This window comes from Salvelinus alpinus, chromosome 15 (genome assembly GCF_045679555.1).
Source record: "Salvelinus alpinus chromosome 15, SLU_Salpinus.1, whole genome shotgun sequence".
NCBI lineage: Eukaryota > Metazoa > Chordata > Actinopteri > Salmoniformes > Salmonidae > Salvelinus > Salvelinus alpinus.
In genome coordinates, this window is record NC_092100.1 from 28,770,101 (window position 1) to 28,790,590 (window position 20,490).

General features: G+C 42.6%; 2 protein-coding genes across 2 annotated transcripts; one reads left to right on the forward strand and one right to left on the reverse strand.

The window, feature by feature from the left end:
* Positions 1-4,601: 4,601 nt before the first annotated feature.
* Positions 4,602-18,365, forward strand: pllp (plasmolipin). Its single transcript, XM_071343207.1, has 4 exons — positions 4,602-4,905; positions 8,470-8,640; positions 14,103-14,219; positions 17,037-18,365. The coding sequence occupies exons 1-4, from the start codon at positions 4,762-4,764 to the stop codon at positions 17,142-17,144; spliced, it is 540 nt and encodes a 179-aa protein (XP_071199308.1). The 5' UTR covers positions 4,602-4,761; the 3' UTR covers positions 17,145-18,365.
* Positions 17,980-20,470, reverse strand: arl2bp (ADP-ribosylation factor-like 2 binding protein). Its single transcript, XM_071343206.1, has 7 exons — positions 20,308-20,470; positions 20,096-20,165; positions 19,873-19,934; positions 19,664-19,770; positions 19,430-19,515; positions 19,046-19,142; positions 17,980-18,885 (listed from the first exon to the last, which is right to left on the reverse strand). The coding sequence occupies exons 1-7, from the start codon at positions 20,324-20,326 to the stop codon at positions 18,778-18,780; spliced, it is 549 nt and encodes a 182-aa protein (XP_071199307.1). The 5' UTR covers positions 20,327-20,470; the 3' UTR covers positions 17,980-18,777.
* Between the last annotated feature and the right edge of the window lie 20 nt (positions 20,471-20,490).

The window sequence follows — 20,490 nt, forward strand, 5'->3', positions numbered from 1 at the left end:
ATCACTATACTGCAAGGGTACACTTTGGCTGATGTGCTGGAGTGCATGAATGTGCTTCCAATGTCAGAGGTTCTTAAGGCTTTGTGCAAATTCTTCGCAAGGCAGGGGGAGTGGTACTGGGCAGTAGAGGTCACTTACAATCCCTCACCTGTCTGGGGTAAAGAGGTTTTGCTCTGCGTGGGAGGGACAGTCTTGCATCCCATTTTGATGTAGTTTGCTAGTGTACAGCAAACCAATAAGGTGATTACACTGTCCTTGTCCAGCTTTGCAGTTGCACTATGACTTTTCAATGAAGGGACTCTCAGGCAGTGATGCCAATTTAGCAATTTTGTTGCTAGATTTAGCAACTTTTCAGAGTACCCTGGCAACTTTTTTTTCAAACAGCACCTAGCAACAAATTTAGCTACTTTTAAAAATGTATTTGGAGCTTTTAGCAACTTTTGAAAAGTGACTCAAACGCTAAAATGCACTCATTTTCCCTCTAAATGACACAAAAACGATTTTCGCTGTCACATACTCAGTCACAACACACGCCCTGGCTGCAAAAGTGCATTGTGAGTGACATCAGCAGCAGGCGCTCAGCTCTTGCACAGGCAGCAGCAGGCCAGCAGCAATTTCAGCAAATTAAAAAGCATTGTTGGATGACTGCAGCAGCAGTAGTATGCGTTCGACGAGACAAACCCAAAGAATATAGTTGGTCACATATGTTTGATCTTGAACAGAGCTTACAACATCAATCACCATGTCTCAATCAAAATTGTACAGCCAGAAGTACAGAAAAGAGTGGGAGTCTGTACCTGAGTTTAAAGGGTGGCTGGAGCCAGTAATTGGGGATGATTGTCGGGCATACTGTGTGTACTGCAAATCAGATATGCTTGCAAAAATGTATGACATCAAAAAACATTGTGCTACAGCAAAGCATATAAATAAATCAAAACCGTACAACCCCACAACGCAGTCTACATTAACACAGTTGGTTAAAAAAGTGGATAACTGCAAAAGCGCAGAAGCTACTATGGCAATGGCCACCGCAGAGCATTGTTCGCTGCTAGCATGCGACCATTTAGGTATGGCTTGCAAAGCTGCCTTTTCAGATTCTGTGGCAGCAACAAACTTCCAAATGCACCGCACCAAGTGCACAGAAAAGATTAGGGGAGTACTGGCTCCTTATTTTCTCAAAAGGGTAACATCAGATGTGGGGGATGAGAAGTTCAGTCTCCTTTTGGATGAGTCCACTGATGTCAGTGTCTCGAAATACCTGTGTGTGGTGGTGATTTGGTATTTCAGTGCAAAAAAAATAACCGCTGTGTCCACATTTCTCGGGCTGGTTGAATTGGAGGGGGGCGATGCCAGATCAATAGCAAAGGCGGTAGTTGAGTTTCTTGAGAAGTGTAATCTTAAAAAGAGAATCTTCAGGTTATTGGCACTGATAATGCGTCCGTGATGACTGGGGTGCACAACGGGGTGCACATGATTTTAAAGGAAGAATGTGCATTGCCCAATTTGGTACTCATCCGCTGTGTGTGCCAGTCTTTACAATTGGCTGTCTGTGCAGCATCCAAAGAAACCATTCCTAGGAGTGTTGAGTACTTAATCAGGGAAACCTACAACTGGTTTTCCATTTCCCCAAAACGGCGCGAGGCGTACAAAGCAGTGTATGCCACCATTAATTGTGGCCAGAAACCCCTGCAGATCACCAAAGTGTGCCACATGTTGGCTATCGATTGAGCCTGCGGTAACTCATATATTGAGCCAGTGGGAAGAACTGAAACTCCACTTTGAGTTGACCAAGGCCAGTGAGCGTTGCTACATGGCGGATGTGCTCCACGCCATGTACATGGACAAGACCAACTATGTCTACCTGACGTTCTTGAAATCAATTCTGTCTGGCGTACAAGTTGCAGTGAAGTCGTTTGAGGGAGAGCAAACAGATCCTGTCAAGCTTTTGGACCTCTTAACATCAATTTGCAGCAGAGTAGTCAACCCTATGGCAAAAATTGATGTCCTGAAGGATGCCATTGATGGACATCTCAGTCCATCACCATACCTTCGGTACCTTTTCGAGAGCACGGTGTACCAACTCAGTCTTGCGCCAGAGGACAAAAAGGTCATTCGGAGACAGTGCATCAACTACATTGTTGCTTTAAGCAAGGAGCTGCAAGCAAGGTTCCCAGACAACCTTGAAGCCTTGTGAAACATGGCCTTGTTCAGTGTTAAGGAAACGCTAAAGCACAATAAAGGCACCACTGAAATGATTAAAGTAGCTGAGCTACTGGGATACCAGCCCCAAACAATTGATAAAATTGTTTCCCAAAGGAGAAACATCCATTTGTTTAGGTGGGACTCAACTGAAAATACAGTCGAGTTTTGGAGTGAAGTCAATAACTACACAGACTCTTCCGGGTCAAATCCATTTGAAGAACTGTGCAAAGCTGCACTCGCTGTCCTCTCCTTGCCACACTCAAATGCGGAGGTTGTTGCGGCGGCTGTTCAGCCAAATGAGTGTGGTCAAGTCAAAGTTAAGACATAGAATGTCACTGCACACTCTCAACTCCATACTCCTGGTGCGGTATGGACTGAAATGGCTGGTGATACCTGTTACCAGCATAAACTACCAAGTGAAGTTCTGCAGCAGTTTGGCACCATAGCAGCATACAGCTTTAAAACTTATTGCGAATCATTGGGACGCTAACGTCCCATCTGGCCAACATCCGGTGAAATTGCAGAGCGCGAAATTCAAATTAAATTACTATAAATATTTAACTTTCATGAAATCACAAGTGCAAAACATCAAAATAAAGCTTAACTTGTTGTTAATCCAGCTGCCCTGTCAGATTTCAAAAATGCTTTACGGCGAAAGCAAACCATGCGATTATCTGAGGACAGCGCCCAGCACACAAATGCAAAACAAATCATTTTCAACCAGGGAGTTGCGACACGAAAGTCAGAAATAGTGATATAATATATGCCTTACCTTTGAAGATCTTCTTCTGTTGGCACTCCAAAAGGTCCCAGTTACATTACAAATGGTCCTTTTGTTCGATAAAGTCCTTCTTTATATCCATAAAAACTCAGTTTAGCTGGCGCGGCTTCAGTCAATAATCCACTCGGTTTCCCTCCTACAAAATGCATACAAAATGAATCCCAAACGTTACCAATAAGTCAATCAACGTTTATAATCAAACCTTAGGTACCCTAATACGCAAATACACAATCAAATTTAAGATAGAGAATCGTTATTGTCTTTACCGGAGATTAAAAAAAGAACGCCCTCTTTCGGCCAGGCGCTTGGAAACACTACAGCCAAAATGGGAGCCACTAGAAAAACTACAACTTCTCCCTAATTTTTCCAAAAACCAGCCTGAAACTCTTTCTAAAGACTGTTGACATCTAGTGGAAGCCCTAGGAACTGCAATCGGGGACAATTTCGCACTATTATAAAAGTGCCAGCCATTGAAATCAGTGGTATGCTGATTTTTCTTTTGTTGATGGTTTGTCCTCGGGGTTTCGCCTGCCATTTCAGTTCTGTTATACTCACAGACAACATTTTAATAGTTTTAGAAACTTTAGAGTGTTTTCTATCCAAATCTATCCAAATCTACCAATTATATGCATATCCTAGCTTCTGGGCCTGAGTAGCAGGCAGTTTACTTTGGGCACGCTTTTCATTTGGACACCTCCCCCCACATTAAGTCATCTAAAATGGGTGCTCACTATTGGAAAATGTACTGTTACCACATGATGTCCAAAAGTACAGCCTGGTCTCATAGACTAGACGTAACATAGTAAAGGTAAATCCGGACACTCAAATTAGTATGTGTTACGTTTTGGTATGGTGGTTGGTCGGGGTGGATGGGTAGACCTATAACACGAACGTCTAGTAACCCAAAGCATTTTAGCTAATTAGCAACTTTGCAACTACTTACTATTTGTTTGCTACTTTGCAACTACTTAGCATGTTAGCTAACCCTTCCCCAAACCTTAATCCTTTAACCTAACTCCTAACTCTAACCCTTGGCTCCTGAGTGGCGCAGCAATCTAAGGCACTGCATCTCAGTGCAAGAGGTGATCGCTATAGTACCTGGTTTGAATCCTGGCTGTATCACACCGTGATTGGGAGTCAAAGAGGATGGCGCACAATTTGCCCAGTGTCATCTGGGTTTCGCCGGAGTAGGCTGTCATTGTAACTGATTTGCCGAGTTAAATAAAGGTAATAAAAAAACTATGCTAAAAAAAAACAATGCTAACAAATACTAATTGAGTGTATGTAAACTTCTGACCCACTGGGAATGTGATGAAAGAAATAAAAGCTGAAATAAATCATTCTCTCTACTATTATTCTGACATTTCACATTCTTAAAATAAATCGGTGATCCTAACTGACCTAAAACAGGGAATCTTTACTAGGATTAAATGTCAGGAATTGTGAAAAACTGAGTTGAAATGTATTTGGCAAAGGTGTACGTAAACTTCCGACTTCAACTGTATATACCTACCTACCTGTAGTCAAACTGGTGGCTGTTGTTAATGTGTCACAGAGAGAGAGAGAGAGAGAGAGAGAGAGAGAGAGAGAGAGAGAGAGAGAGAGAGAGAGAGAGAACATAAGACACCTGCCAGTCTAGAAAAGCAACCCAGGTGGTAACAACGGCTGCATTCCCCAGATCTGTATATCTGCTCTGGAAGGGTTCTATTCTCTGACTAGGGACAAAAGGAAAGTTAGTTTGTTATTGTTGTCCATTATTGTGTGGATTTGAAGGAGTGATGTCAGACTTTCCAGATAATGTGGCCACCGAGACCAGCTCCCCCCAGTCCCAACAGGGAGGGTCCAGCTTTCAGCTTGCCAGTATTTCCATGGACCTGGGCTTGATCAAGAGCATTCCTGGAATCCTGATGTTGGCTGAGATAGTGAGTGACAAATACCAGTTTCACCTTTGTATTTACTTTATGCATCATCAAATTAAGTTTATCGGTCACGTACACAGATTTGCAGTTGTTATCGCAGGTGCAGCTTGTGTTTCTAGCTCCAACAGTGCAGTAAACCTAGAAATAAATGTTTTTGTCTCCTGTACCCAGTTCATTTTTCCTTCTTTCTCTGTCCTACTCCTCATCTTCTAGGCCAATCTATATATATGTATCTTTTCAGAATCCCTGTTTTCCTCTATCTTATTGTTTTGTACGGGCTTGAGTTATACCTAGTGGTTACTAAAAGTTGTAGTAATGGACACACACAGGGACATTAATCAGGTGACAGCTTGTTTTATTTTAACATAACATAAATTAAGAATAGTTTTATGCAAAACGTCCTGTGTCTTGAATATGTTTTATGTTGACATATTTACATAATGTATTGATAATTAACAGTACATTCAGAGAGTCATATATAAAGCAGATATTTCAATATGATGCCACTCCCTTTGAACCTGTAGTACATGTGACTGACCCGGCTAGGTGGGTCACTGCACTAGGCTTCATATCACACCCTTCATAGCCATTTCAATAATTACATGAGAAAGAAATATCAGGACTCACACTGTTCCACTTGAGTACAGTGGTACATACTTGTTAAATGTGTGTATCAACAGCCATTACCCATGATTATAGACATCTCATAACACAAGACATCACATTCCTATAATTGAGCATTACCAATAACATTAATATGAATTGCTGGACCCTGTGATGGTATTGTGCAATCATGTCAATTGTGCAATCATGCCAGATATTTTGAACCCTGATGATTTTGTGAGCCCATATCTTGGATCTTCTATATTCATTATAGGTTTACTGCAGTTGATTGTTAACAGTTCACGGATATACGCCCACACACCCTATACAAAACCAGGCAGGCACACTCAAACACACACACCTTAAATTGACACAACTTAAACAAACCTGCCTTAGGCCTCAGATTGACTCCTAATAAAGCCTTTCACAGTACCAGTCTGTACTGAACCAAGATAAATTAATCGAGGGACTACCTGAAAAGGGGTTAGTTTGAAAAGCATTTGTTTAGGAAGTGATCATGCTAAAATAAGTAATATACTGTATAAAAGTAGACATTCTCCTGACTGTGGGCCTATACTTTGGCAATATTATGTCCTCATGTGTACACTGTAGACAAACATAGGCCTACATGACAGTACACTGTAGACAAACATAGGCCTACATGACAGTACACTGTAGACAAACATAGGCCTACATGACAGTACACTGTAGACAAACATAGGCCTACATGACAGTACACTGTAGACAAACGTAGGCCTACATGACAGTACACTGTAGACAAACGTAGGCCTACATGACAGTACACTGTAGACAAACGTAGGCCTCCATGACAGTACACTGTAGACAAATGTAGGCCTACATGACAGTACACTGTAGACAAACATAGGCCTACATGACAGTACACTGTAGACAAACGTAGGCCTACATGACAGTACACTGTAGACAAACGTAGGCCTACATGACAGTACACTGTAGACAAACGTAGGCCTACATGACAGTACACTGTAGACAAACGTAGGCCTACATGACAGTACACTGCAGACAAACGTAGGCCTATATGACAGTACACTGTAGACAAACATAGGCCTACATGACAGTACACTGTAGACAAATGTAGGCCTACATGACAGTACACTGTAGACAAACGTAGGCCTACATGACAGTACACTGTAGACAAACGTAGGCCTACATGACAGTACACTGTAGACAAACGTAGGCCTACATGACAGTACACTGTAGACAAACGTAGGCCTACATGACAGTACACTGCAGACAAACGTAGGCCTATATGACAGTACACTGTAGACAAACATAGGCCTACATGACAGTACACTGTAGACAAATGTAGGCCTACATGACAGTACACTGTAGACAAACATAGGCCTACATGACAGTACACTGTAGACAAATGTAGGCCTATATGACAGTACACTGTAGACAAACATAGGCCTACATGACAGTACACTGTAGACAAACGTAGGCCTACATGACAGTACACTGTAGCCAAACATAGGCCTACATGACAGTACACTGTAGACAAACATAGGTCTACATGACAGTACACTGTAGACAAACGTAGGCCTACTTGACAGTACACTGTAGACAAACGTAGGCCTACATGACAGTACACTATAGACAAACGTAGGCCTACATGACAGTACACTGTAGACAAACGTAGGCCTACATGACAGTACACTGCAGACAAACGTAGGCCTATATGACAGTACACTGTAGACAAACATAGGCCTACATGACAGTACACTGTAGACAAACGTAGGCCTATATGACAGTACACTGTAGACAAACGTAGGCCTACATGACAGTACACTGTAGACAAACATAGGCCTACATGACAGTACACTGTAGACAAATGTAGGTCTACATGACAGTACACTGTAGTCCTTTCCAGCTGTCAATGACCAAATGCGACCTCTTTGGCCTCATGGGTGGAATGTTATTAATATTTCTCATAATTTCATAATTAATTTTTTTTGTAACTGACGAAAACCTGGTGTTTCAATGTCAAACAGTTTTGTTATATTTCAATCTTCTGTGATGTGTAGAAAGTGTAATATTGGTATGCAAACTCAAAATTGAATAGATTTCAACTCTATATCCGACATGGTACAGGTGTCTTCTTTTATTTAAGCTCATAACCATGTGTGTGAGGTGTATACTTCTGTTTTGAAGTAGATTTGTTTAAGACTACCAATAATCACTCTGTTTGGCCCTTACTGATTTAGCCCACTGCAGTAAAAGGTTAAAGCTTGTGTAACACCTTTAATATTTGCTATTTGTGTGCTTATACTGTACTGTATATTAACACGCTCACACTCCTCTGAAACTCAATAGTGAGAGAAGAAAAATTCATTGACAATTTATGAGATATATCAATGTTATGTAACAACATATGGCACCTGATTTTTCATTATTAATACATTCGATGTGACAAAACTTCATGTAAGTAGATTTATGCAAATGTTTAAAAAACAGAACAACTATTAAAACTCAATTCATTTGAATGTTGTCATATTGAGTGGTTAGAGTTAGAGATACAATATGAGAGGGTATAAGAAGGAGGATGTTATGCTTACCATTATCAATCTTTGACACGTTTACCAGGTGCGTGGGTTAACCTGCAGATCAAAACTTGATCCCTAAATACATATTTGGATTCTGCTTTTTTATTGAGAAAGAGTTCTGTTTGCCCTCCTGATCTTGTCTGGGGTACTAAGTAATACTGTCAAGGTTATTTGACAGAACTATTATATTCCTGTCTGTGCTGCTGATTAATGCTCAGTGGGTAGTGTAGATTACTCCCAGGTCTTCTACACTGCTCTTCAAGAGGACACTGACTTGATCTGGCGTGAAGACTTGGATTAGAGACTCAATAGAAGGTTCACCTGTTCAAATGTCACCTAAATGTTTCTGAACATGTACCTTGTTCTGTCTCACTCTCCTCAGGGTCTTGGCCTGCTGCAATGGGCTCTAATTGCCAGTGCCTCCTCCCTTATTCCTGCCTATGGCTGGGTGATGTTTGTAGCCGTTACACTGTGGCTGCTCACCATTATCCTCTTCTTCATGCTCTTCTTTGGCGCCTATCACAAACTCAGCTCTGTGCCCTGGCCAATGTTGGTGAGTGTCCTAATCCACTAACCTCTGGTGTGATTGCTGACCTGACCTCAGGCTTATGTCATGTGTGGGTCGTTCTATGACAATTATGGCTTATTTAACAGCTTTATGTATTTTGGTATTTTTACTACATTAAATAAAATAAAAATAATTGTGTTGCTTTTTTGTCACTAGCGTTACCTATATTTTAATGACGATTCCGGCTTTCCAGAATGTAATTTGACTATTTAATTTGCATATATAATCAAAGACAGAAAGCGTTAATAATAATATTAAGAAATGTTTTTGATTAGTAATAATTGACATTAAACAAAACACTTTTTTCTATAATAACACCAGTGACGGTAACACCAGTGACCGTAGCACCAGTGACCGTAGCACCAGTGACGTCAACACCAGTGACCGTAACACCAGTGACCGTAGCACCAGTGACCGTAGCACCAGTGACCGTAACACCAGTGACCGTAGCACCAGTGATGGCAACACCAATGACCGTAACACCAGTGACCGTAGCACCAGTGACCGTAACACCAGTGACCGTAACACCAGTGACCGTAGCACCAGTGACGGCAACACCAGTGACCGTAGCACCAGTGACGGTAACACCAGTGACCGTAGCACCGGTGACCGTAACACCAGTGACCGTAGCACCGGTGACGGCAACACCAGTGACCGTAGCGCCAGTGACGGCAACATCAGTGACCGTAGCACCAGTGACAGTAACACCAGTGACCGTAGCACCAGTGACCGTAACACCAGTGACCGTAGCACCAGTGACGGCAACACCAGTGACCGTAGCACCAGTGATGGCAACACCAATGACCGTAACACCAGTGACGGTAACACCAGTGACCGTAGCACCAGTGACCGTAACACCAGTGACCGTAACACCAGTGACCGTAACACCAGTGACCGTAGCACCAGTGACGGCAACACCAGTGACCGTAGCACCAGTGACGGTAACACCAGTGACCGTAGCACCGGTGACTGTAACACCAGTGACCGTAGCACCAGTGATGGCAACACCAATGACCGTAACACCAGTGACGGTAACACCAGTGACCGTAGCACCAGTGACCGTAACACCAGTGACCGTAACACCAGTGACCGTAACACCAGTGACCGTAGCACCAGTGACGGCAACACCAGTGACGGCAACACCAGTGACCGTAGCACCAGTGACCGTAGCACCGGTGACCGTAACACCAGTGACCGTAGCACCGGTGACGGCAACACCAGTGACCGTAGCGCCAGTGACGGCAACATCAGTGACCGTAGCACCAGTGACGGTAACACCAGTGACCGTAGCACCAGTGACCGTAACACCAGTGACCGTAGCACCAGTGACGGCAACACCAGTGACCGTAGCACCAGTGACGGTAACACCAGTGACCGTAGCACCAGTGACGGTAACACCAGTGACCGTAGCACCAGTGACAAATCTGTGTATATAATGGCGCCGAAGTAGATGGCTGCCGTTTTACGATCCCGTAACCAATTCCAAATCAAATCAAAGTTTATTTGTCACGTGCGCTGAATACAACAGGTGTAGACCTTACAGTGAAATGCTTACTTACAGGCTCTAACCAATAGTGCAAAAAAGGTATTAGGTGAACTATAGGTAGGTAAAGAAATAAAACAACAGTAAAAAGACAGGCTATATACAGTAGCGAGGCTATAAAAGTAACGAGGCTACATACAGACACCGGTTAGTCAGGCTGATTGAGGTAGTATGTACATGTAGATATGGTTAAAGTGACTATGCATATATGATGAACAGAGAGTAGCAGTAGCTATTTGCACACAATGCAAATAGTCCGGGTAGCCATTTGATTACCTGTTCAGGAGTCTTATGGCTTGGGGGTAAAAACTGTTGAGAAGCCTTTATCTAGACTTGGCACTCCGGTACCGCTTGCCATGCGGTAGCAGAGAGAACAGTCTATGACTGGGGTGGCTGGGGTCTTTGACAATTTTAGGGCCTTCCTCTGACACCGCCTGGTGTAGAGGTCCTGGATGGCAAGCAGCTTAGCTCCAGTGATGTACTGGGCCGTACGCACTACCCTCTGTAGTGCCTTGCGGTCAGAGGCCGAGCAGTTTCCGTACCAGGCAGTGATGCAACCAGTCAGGAAGCTCTCGATGTTGCAGCTGGAGAACCTTTTGAGGATCTCAGGACCCATGTGATAGCAATAGCAATTGTGCTATTGTGTATGTTTTTTTGTGTTATTTATATCTTATTTTGTATATAATGTTTCTGCCACCGTGTCTTATGACCGAAAAGAGCTTCTTGATATCAGGGCAGTAATTACTCACCCCGTACTGGAGGAATTCTTCTTCTTCAATGAGTCGGACTGGAAGGATTTACTTCGGACGCCTGACAGGGCCCTCATCCCGGTCATTCGCAGGAGGAAAAGATGGAGATATCGGCGACGACAGTCCGGGTGCCTTGTCGCCGAGAGGGTAATTTACCTTTACCATCGGTTCTATTAGCCAACGTACAATCAATCAATAATAAAATAGACGAACTACGAGCGCGTATATCCTACTAATGGGACATTAAAATCTGTCATATCTTATGTTTCACCGAGTCATGGCTGAACGACGACATGATTAACATACAGCTGGCAGGTTTTAAGCTTTTTCGGCAGGATAGAACAGCGGCCTCTGGTAAGACAAGGGGCGGTGGCCTATGTATATTTGTAAACAACAGCTGGTGTTGTTCTCTAGGTTTTGCTCGCCTGAGGTAGAGTATCTCATGATAAGCTGTAGACCACACTATTTACCAAGAGAGTTTACATCTATATTTTTCGTAGCTGTCTATATACCACCGCAGACTGATGCTGGCACTAAGACCACACTCAATGAGCTGAATACAGCCATAAGCAAACAGGAAAATGCTCATCCAGAGGCGGCGCTCCTAGTGGCCGGGGACTTCAATGCAGGGAAACTCAAATCCGTTTTACCTCATTTCTACCAGTGTGTTAAATGTGCAACCAGAGGGTAAAAACTCTAGACCAACTTTACTCCACACACAGAGACGTATACAAAGCTCTCCCTCGTTCTCCATTTGGAAAATCTGACCATAATTCTATCCTCCTGATTCTTGCTTACAAGCAAAAACTAAAGCAGGAAGCACCAGTTACTCAGTCAATAAGAAAGTGGTCAGATGAAGCAGATGCTAAGCTACAGGACTGTTTTGCTAGCACATACTGGAAAATGTTCCGGGATTCTTCCGATGGCATTGAGGAGTACACCACATCAGTCACTGGCTTCATCAATAAGTGCATCGATGATGTCGTACCCATAGTGACCATACGTACATACCCCAACCAGAAGCCATGGATTACAGGCAACACCCTGAGCTAAAGGGTAGAGCTGCTGCATTCAAGGAGCGGGACTCTAATCCGGAAGCTTATAAGAAATCCCGCTATGCCCTCCGACAAACCATCAAACAGGCAAAGCTTCAATACAGGACTAAGATTGAATCGTACTACACCGGCTTCGGCGCTCGTTGGATGTAGCAGGGCTTGCAAACTATTACAGACTACAAAGGGAAGCACAGCTACGAACTGAACAGTGACACGAACCTACCAGACAAACTAAATTACTTCTATGTTCGCTTCGAGGCAAGTAACACTGAAACATGCACGAGAGCACCAGCTGTTCTGGACGAATGTGTGATCACGCTCTCCGTAGCTGATGTAAGATCTTTAAACAGGTCAACATTCACAAGGCCGCAGGGCCAGACGGATTACCAGGACGTGTACTCTGAGCGTGCGCTGACCAACTGGCAACTGTCTTCACTGACATTTTCAACCTGTCCTTGACTGAGTCTGTAATACCAACATGTTTCAAGCAGACCACCATAATCCCTGTGCCCAAGAACACTAAGGCAACCTGCCTAAATGACTACCGAGCCGTAGCACTCACATCTGTAGCCATGACGTGCTTTGAAAGGCTGGTCATGGCTCACATCAACACCATTATCCCAGAAACCCTAGACCCACTCCAATTTGCATACCGCCTCAACAGATCCACAGATCATGCAATCTCTATTGCACTCAACACTGCCCTTTCCCACCTGGACAAAAGGAACACCTATGTGAGAATGCTATTCATTGATTACAGCTCAGCGTTCAACACCATAGTGCTCTCAAAGCTCATCACTAAGCTAAGGACCCTGGGACTAAACATCTCCCTCTGCAACTGGATCCTGGACTTCCTGACGTGCCGCCCCCCAGGTGGTAAGGGTAGGGAACAACACATCCACCACGCTGATCCTCAACACGGGGGCCTGTCTGGGGTGAGTGCTGAGTCCCCTCCTGTTCTCCCTGTTCACTCATGACTGCATGGCCAGGCACGACTCCAACACTATCATCAAGTTTGCCGATGACACAACAGGGGTAGGCCTGATCACCGACAACGATGAGACAGCCTATAGGGAGGAGGTCAGCGACCTGGTAGTGTGGTGCCAGGACAACAACCTCTCCCTCAACGTGATCAAGACAAAGGATATGATTGTGGACTACAGGAAAAAGAGGACCGAACATGCCTCCATTCTCATCGACAGGGGTGTAGTGGAACAGGTTGAGAGCTTCAAGTTCCTTGGTGTCCACATCATCAAAAAACTATCATGGTCCAAACACACTAAGACAGTCGTGAAGAGGGCACGACAAAGCCTATTCCCCATCAGGAGACTGAAAATATTTGGCATGGGTCCTCAGATCCTCAAACGATTCTACAGCTGCACCATCGAGAGCATCCTGACTGGTTGCATCACTGCCTGGTATGGCAACTGCTCGGCCTCCGACCGCAAGGCACTACAGAGGGTAGTGCGTACAGCTCAGTACATCACTGGGGCCTAGCTTCCTGCCATCCAGGACCTCTATACCAGGTGGTGTCAGAGTAAGGCCCTAAAAATTGTCAAAGACTCCAGCCACCCTAGTCATAGACTGTTCTCTCTGCTACCGCACAGGCAAGCGGTACCGGAGCGCCAAGTGTTGGTACCAAAAGGCTTCTTAACAGCTTCTACCCCTAAGCCATAAGATTCCTTCCACTTGTTTTCATTTGTTTTCTTAAAACTTCTTAAAGCATTGTTGGTTAGGGCTTCTAAGTAAGCATTTCACTGTAAGGTCTACACACCTATTGTATTCGGCACCTAAACATTTGATTTGATTTGAAATATATTTGATTAGATTAGATTTTTGCAATATAACTGTCTGACATATGTTTCATTAACAATAAAACACTTCAATTAAAACAAAAACTTTTTAAAATAGGTTTTCCTGGTGGTTAAGGCGGGGGACAGGAAAGACACCATTGTCGTAGAATGACCCGTCTAGTCCCTGCTATGCTGCATTTTTGCTATACATTTATTTCAAAGTTATTTTGTCATTGTTATTCAATGTAAAATATATTTTAAATAAAATGTAGGCTGTATTCATCAACATCTGTTTTCTATCTTGTAGGTTATGGTGTATAATGCTATGGCAACCGTTTTGTACCTCACAGCATTTCTGGTCAATGCTGCATCAGTCGCTCCTTACATTTCAACATACTTCTACGGCCATATGGCAGCTGCTGCGGTAAGTCTAGAACAGACAACTTAATATCTACAGATATACAAAGACATGCAGACACTCAACATTCAACAAGCGCTCCCTTACATAGGGCCACATAGATTGAGACTGAGTACATTTTTTTATAGTCACAAGATAACCTTCAACAGGATGTGCTGATATCTATGTGCTGGGTAGGATGAATAGAAAACACAAAAGTGTGTTTCTGGCCCTTCTACTTTCTGGCACTCCTAAATGTTTGACTAAAGAGGCAGGACTGATGCGTCATGTGCACACCTGACTGTGACGGGTTCAAAGATAAAGAGAGAGCGAGAGGGAGCTAGAAAAAATACAAGGTAGATGTGCTTTTATGGTGTGGTCTCTCTCCATGGCAATCCTGGCCAGAGTCCATTTGCTATTTACAATGAGGCACATGACCAAGCCCATTGATCTTCCTGGGAGGAACAAGCCAGTCACCATAACATTGGCCCTGTTGCACAAGACCCAGGGCTATTGGAGTATATCTAACAGGGTTTGTCAACAGTAATTGCTCCTGTAAGTCGCTCTGGATAAGAGTGTCTGCTAAATTACTAAAATGTTAATGTTTCACCATGCATACATATGTAGGATCTTAATTTGAACCAGTTTGCTACAGCAGGAAAAATAATACTACTGCAACAGGAAATGTGAATTATTATTATTATTATAAGAATGGACATTTTTTTATGGGGTTGATACATTTTTCATAATAAAAACAAAATCTAAATGGATATTAAAAACTTCACAAGCTTTTTAAACCTCAAATACACTACAGTTCTCCTACAACAAGGTGATCAAATTAAGATCCTACATCATAGCGTGTTCAAAGACTTGTATCTCCTGCCTTTCACAACCCAGGAAAACAGTAGCCAGGTGACTCTAGCTAATAAAGATTCCCCTCCTATTTTCACAAACATCACAGTTTGATGTAGGTCAGGGGTCAGTATTTATGTGTATGTAGATAAAACATTTTATTTTTGCTTTGTGGAGAATGTAGCTACAATATACAGTACCAGTCAATAGTTTGGACACATCTACTCATTTAAGGGTTTTTCTTTATTTTTACTATTTTCTACATTGTAAAATAATAGTGAAGACATCGAAACTATGAAATAACACATATGGAATCATGTAGTAACGAAAAAAGTGTTAAATGTTTTATTTGAGATTCTTCAAAGTAGCCACCCTTTGCCTTGAGGACAGCTTTGCGCACACTGCATTCTTTCAACCAGCTTCATGGGGTGGTTGCCTGGAATGCATTTCAATTTAGGTGTGGCTTGTTAAAAGTTAATTTGTGTAATTTCTTTCCTTCTTAATGCGTTTGAGCCAATCAATTGTTTTGTGACAGAAGACAGATTTGGTAAAAGACTAAGTCCAAATTATGGCAAGAACAGCTCAAATAAGCAAAGAGAAATGACAGTCCATTACTTTAAGACATGAAGGTCAGTCAATCTGGAAAATGTCAAGAACTTTGAAAGTTTCTTCAAGTGCAGTCACAAAAACCATCAAGCCCTATGATGAAACTGGCTCTCATGAGGAACGCCACAGGAAAGGAAGACCCAGAGTTACCGCTGCTGCAGATGATAAGTTCATTAGAGTTACCAGCCTCAGAAATTTCAGCCCAAATACATGCTTCACAGAGTTCAAGGAACAGACACATTTCAACATCAACTGTTCAGAGGAGACTGCGTGAATCAGGTCTTCATGGTCAAATTGCTGCAAAGAAACCACTACTAAAGGACACCAACAATAAGAAAAGACTTGCTTGGGCCAAGAAACACGAGCAATGGACATTAGACGGGTGGAAATTTGTCCTTTGTTCTGATGAGTCCAAATTTGAGATTTTTGGTTCCAACCGACGTGTCTTTGTGAGACACAGAGTAGATGAACGGATGATCTCCGCATGTGTGGTTCCCACCATGAAGCATGGAGGAGGAGGTGTGATGGTGTGGGGGTGTTTTGCGGGTGACATTGTCAGTGATTTATTTAGAATTCAAGGCACACTTAACCAGCATGGCTACCACAGCATTCTGCAGCGATACGCCATCCCATCTGGTTCGCACTTAGTGGGACTATCATTTGGTTTTCAACAGGACAATGACCCGACACACCTCCAGGCTGTGTAAGGGCTATTTGACCAAGAAGGAGAGTAATGGAGTGCTGCATCACATGACCTTGCCTCCACAATCACCTAACCTCAACCCAATTGAGATGGTTTGGGATGAGTTGGACCGCAGAGTGAAGGGAAAGCAGCCAACAAGTGCTCAGCATATGTGGAAACTCCTTTAAGACTGTTAGAAAAGCATTCCAGGTCAAGCTGGTTGAGAGAATGTCAAGAGTGTGCAAAGCTGTCATCAAGGCAAGGTCAAGGTGGCTACTTTGAAAATATATTTGGATTTGTTTAACACTTTTTTTGCATGAATCCATATGTGAATCCATCCATATGTGTTATTTGTTCTGATGTCTTCACTATTATTCTACAATGTAGGAAAAAAAAGAAAAAAAAACTTGAATGAGTAGGTGTGTCCAAACTTTTGACTGGTACTGTATGTTTGTGTCATGTTTGTTGCAAGGCATATGGCATGACAACAAATGATGACAGAGGAGTTGGCTACAGCCCAAAGAGATCTGGCACCTAGTACTGGCAACCTGCCTGCATATCATCAACATTGCTAGTCAAAGATTCAACAATCTCAATTAACTGGCATTCGAGGAAGAATAATGAATACAGGCATGTACTGTATCTTATGATAACATTCTTCTCTCATCTGATTGTCTCTTACTATGTGTTTGTCTCTTGTTCAGTTTTTTGGCATTGTGGTGACTTTGTTATATGGAGCCAGCACCTTCTTTTCCTATTTGGCATGGAAGGGGGATGGAGGTAATGCAGCCAGCAACTCTGGTCCTGCATAGAACTACTCTACTATCTGTCCTGATAAACCCTCTCCATACAGAGAGACTTGGACAGTGTGAACCGAACAGTGTGACAAGTAGAGGAGATTCCAAACCTGTTCATCAAAGGACGAGTGTTTTTATATACGGTATACTTTTTTTAAAGAAGCTGGACATCAATAGTCTTTTTTTATGTCAAAATGGTGACTGGAGTGAAGACTGGAAGCATTTTGCAGACCCTTTCAAAGTTGGTTGCTATGGTAACCCCACCACTGCACATCCATCAGTACACACACTCATCATGACTCACTCACATACATGCTCCCATACATAACATAACCACTATGATCACATACTATGGGAAAGTGTAATGAATGATACATCCATTTATACTGTAATAAAGGAGGTAGGTAGCCTAGCGGTTAAGCGTGTTGGGCCAGTAACCGAAAGGTCGCTGTTTTGAATCCCTGAGCCAACTAGGCTGATGTGCCCTTGAGCAAGGCACTTAACTCTAATTGTTCCAAGGTCGCCTTCAATAAAGGCTGATCCTTGGCCATGACCCCACTCTCTGTGGGTGTCTCGGGGGGGTGGGATATGCAAAAAACACATTTCTAATTCACATGTGTTTAATACACACTTGTGTATGTGTGAAATAGGACAAATGTAAGCACCCACCTAATTATTATAATACTTGTAGATACACAGGGATCCCAATGGGTTACACGGTCTGTGTGCAACACACGTTCAGAAACCTATTTTTATATATTCTTTTTTTTTCCACCATTGTGAAGACCAAGAGAATCATGTGTACTGTTTATCCATATCAGTTCACCTTTTCAAATAAAGTAGATTGTGATTTTACAAAACTATTTAATGTCTTTATTTGAAACACTTATTTACAGGCAATGGGACATAAGACTATGTACAAACCAGTGAAATAAATACATTTAATTAAAACACTTAAAATATTACCCTCAGTAAAGACTGCTACATAGGACAAATGTGGTACTAATATTATTGAAATTATTTTACAGAAAGGGAACCCATTGGTTCAAATGAGAAAGAAGGATCTTCAAATGAGAAAGAAGGATCTGAGTAAGCACCATCGACCAAACAGCCTAGGACTGAATGTACCAGGTTTCTTCTTTCAGGCTTCATATACTGTTTGTTGTGGAGGGCTATGAGTACAATCAAAAAAACATTTCTAAAGTGTTTTCCCATTGCTGGTGCATATAGTTCTCCTAACCACCAATGCCAAGGGCTGAGCAACTAGGCTACTGTTTAGTCTGTCTAAAATGCTTGACCTACAAACACCTGGCATACGTGTTAATAATGTAACAGGCACAAAACTCAAGTCATCGAGCACAATTTTAATAAAAAACGCTGTACCCCACCCTGAGGACAAAGGTGTCTATCTTAACCAGAGAAAGGCTATTTGTAAAATATTGTAAAACAAAGACAAACCTGACTGATACCATTCCCATTGCAAACCTACAACAGTTCAAATACAAAAGCTGGGGGAAAGACATGTTCCCTGTGGTCCCCTGTGACTGGAGGGCATGGGCAAGACAAGCAATTCTGTTCTGTTGTCAGCAGCACAGTGCACTATTGGTCAATGTGTATGTTCATGTGTTTGGGGATGACTCTTCATTAGTTACTTCAGTTTTGTTGTTGTTCTGGAGGTGATGGGTTTTGAGGATGTAGAGCTGAGAGACCTCACCACTAGGCCATCACTGAGGTCAAGCCCTCGGCCCTCCCTCTCCTGCAGACAGATGAGGCATGGGTGCTGTGACACAACATCACACAACCACAAAGAGACAGAATCCTCTCTACAAATTTCTCTCAAATCACTAGTACATATCCTAAAATATACTGTCATAATGTAATGTACATCCAATTCCAAACATTGAGTTTTTACTCACTGCTCTGTAATCAATGAACATTTCCTTGAAGACCATGAAGTCTGTAAAAGTAAGCAACATGTCGAAGATGTCTCCTGACACTTCGTCTTTGTGCTGCCTGAAACATAGAAAAGAGAGAGAAAATATATTTTTGTGAAATTAGAAACAAATAAACTTTGCACTCTGCAGTTAGATGTATTTGGTTTACAAGGGGCAATGTGCCGCCTGGTGTGCCGCCACCTGGCCTACTGTGCCACAGAGTGCAGTGGTTCCCAACGAGGGGTGCTAGGACCCCTGGGGGTACTCGTGCAGACTCATGAGATCATAAGCTTACTGGAAGAACAAAAGAGCTGGTGGTACTGTAACCGAAAAAAGGTTACTCCTGAGTGGAAACGGTTTACATACTTGAGTAATTGGGTAAATGTGCTCATGTTGAAACCGGGAATTCTCTCCATCAGCTGCTGCTCAAGTTGTTTCTCAAGCAGCTCAATCTGAAGAGGTAGAAGTAAACATCAGAATATGTACAACACCTTCACATAGATCGTTTTTTCAGACCTTCTACCTTAGTTGACAGTTGATGATGAGGCAGGCAGATGAACAGAGTATAGTGCCTTACATATTCGTTGTATAGTGCCTTACATATTCGTTGAAGATTGGTGTATAGGTGAGTTTGTTCTCCTCTGAGTCATCAAACTCCAGGTAGTGTTTCTCCATGAAGCTCTGTTGCATGTGCTGGAAGTCGTCCTCTGAGGAGAAAATTGAGTAGCATTAGCAATAGCGAGTTATCCATTTAACGTTGATACACAAACAAGTCTAGAACACAAAACAAGTTTTTTTGTCCAATTTACCCATGATGATGTCTTCAATACTCCCAATGACAGCATCAAAGGCTGCATCTGAATCTGATGAGCTGGGGAGGATAAATCATTCAGCAACCAAACATATTGTAACGACCCTGGGTTTATAAGTACAATATAAACATTAATCATTCTCTTCTAAATTAACGTTACTTCACTCACTCACTTCCTCATAGACATACAGACACTCATGCACACAAACATACATACATACTTTGAAACAGCAAAATTCTCCTCATCCAAATCCACCATTTCAACGATGTTCTCGCCACCACCCAGCAGATCTTTCAAAAAGACAAGACATTGCACAATACATTAGAAAACGATAGCATTTCAACATTTGATGCTAGCTAGCCTAGCTGAGCAATCATTGCTATATTTCTCTGACTTTATTTTCGTATGACTTAAAATCAGTCAAGAACTCACTTCGCTCTTTAACGTCCATTCCTAATCTATTTAGTTAGCAAACTACGTGGCTGTATAGCTGATTGATTTTCTGTAATCGCTACCAAGGCAACAAAAAAAAACGCTCCCTTCAGTAAATTCAGTCCGGTAAAGAAATCGATCCCAGCTGATTAGTTCCGGAAGTACAGTACGGTCAGGCCATAG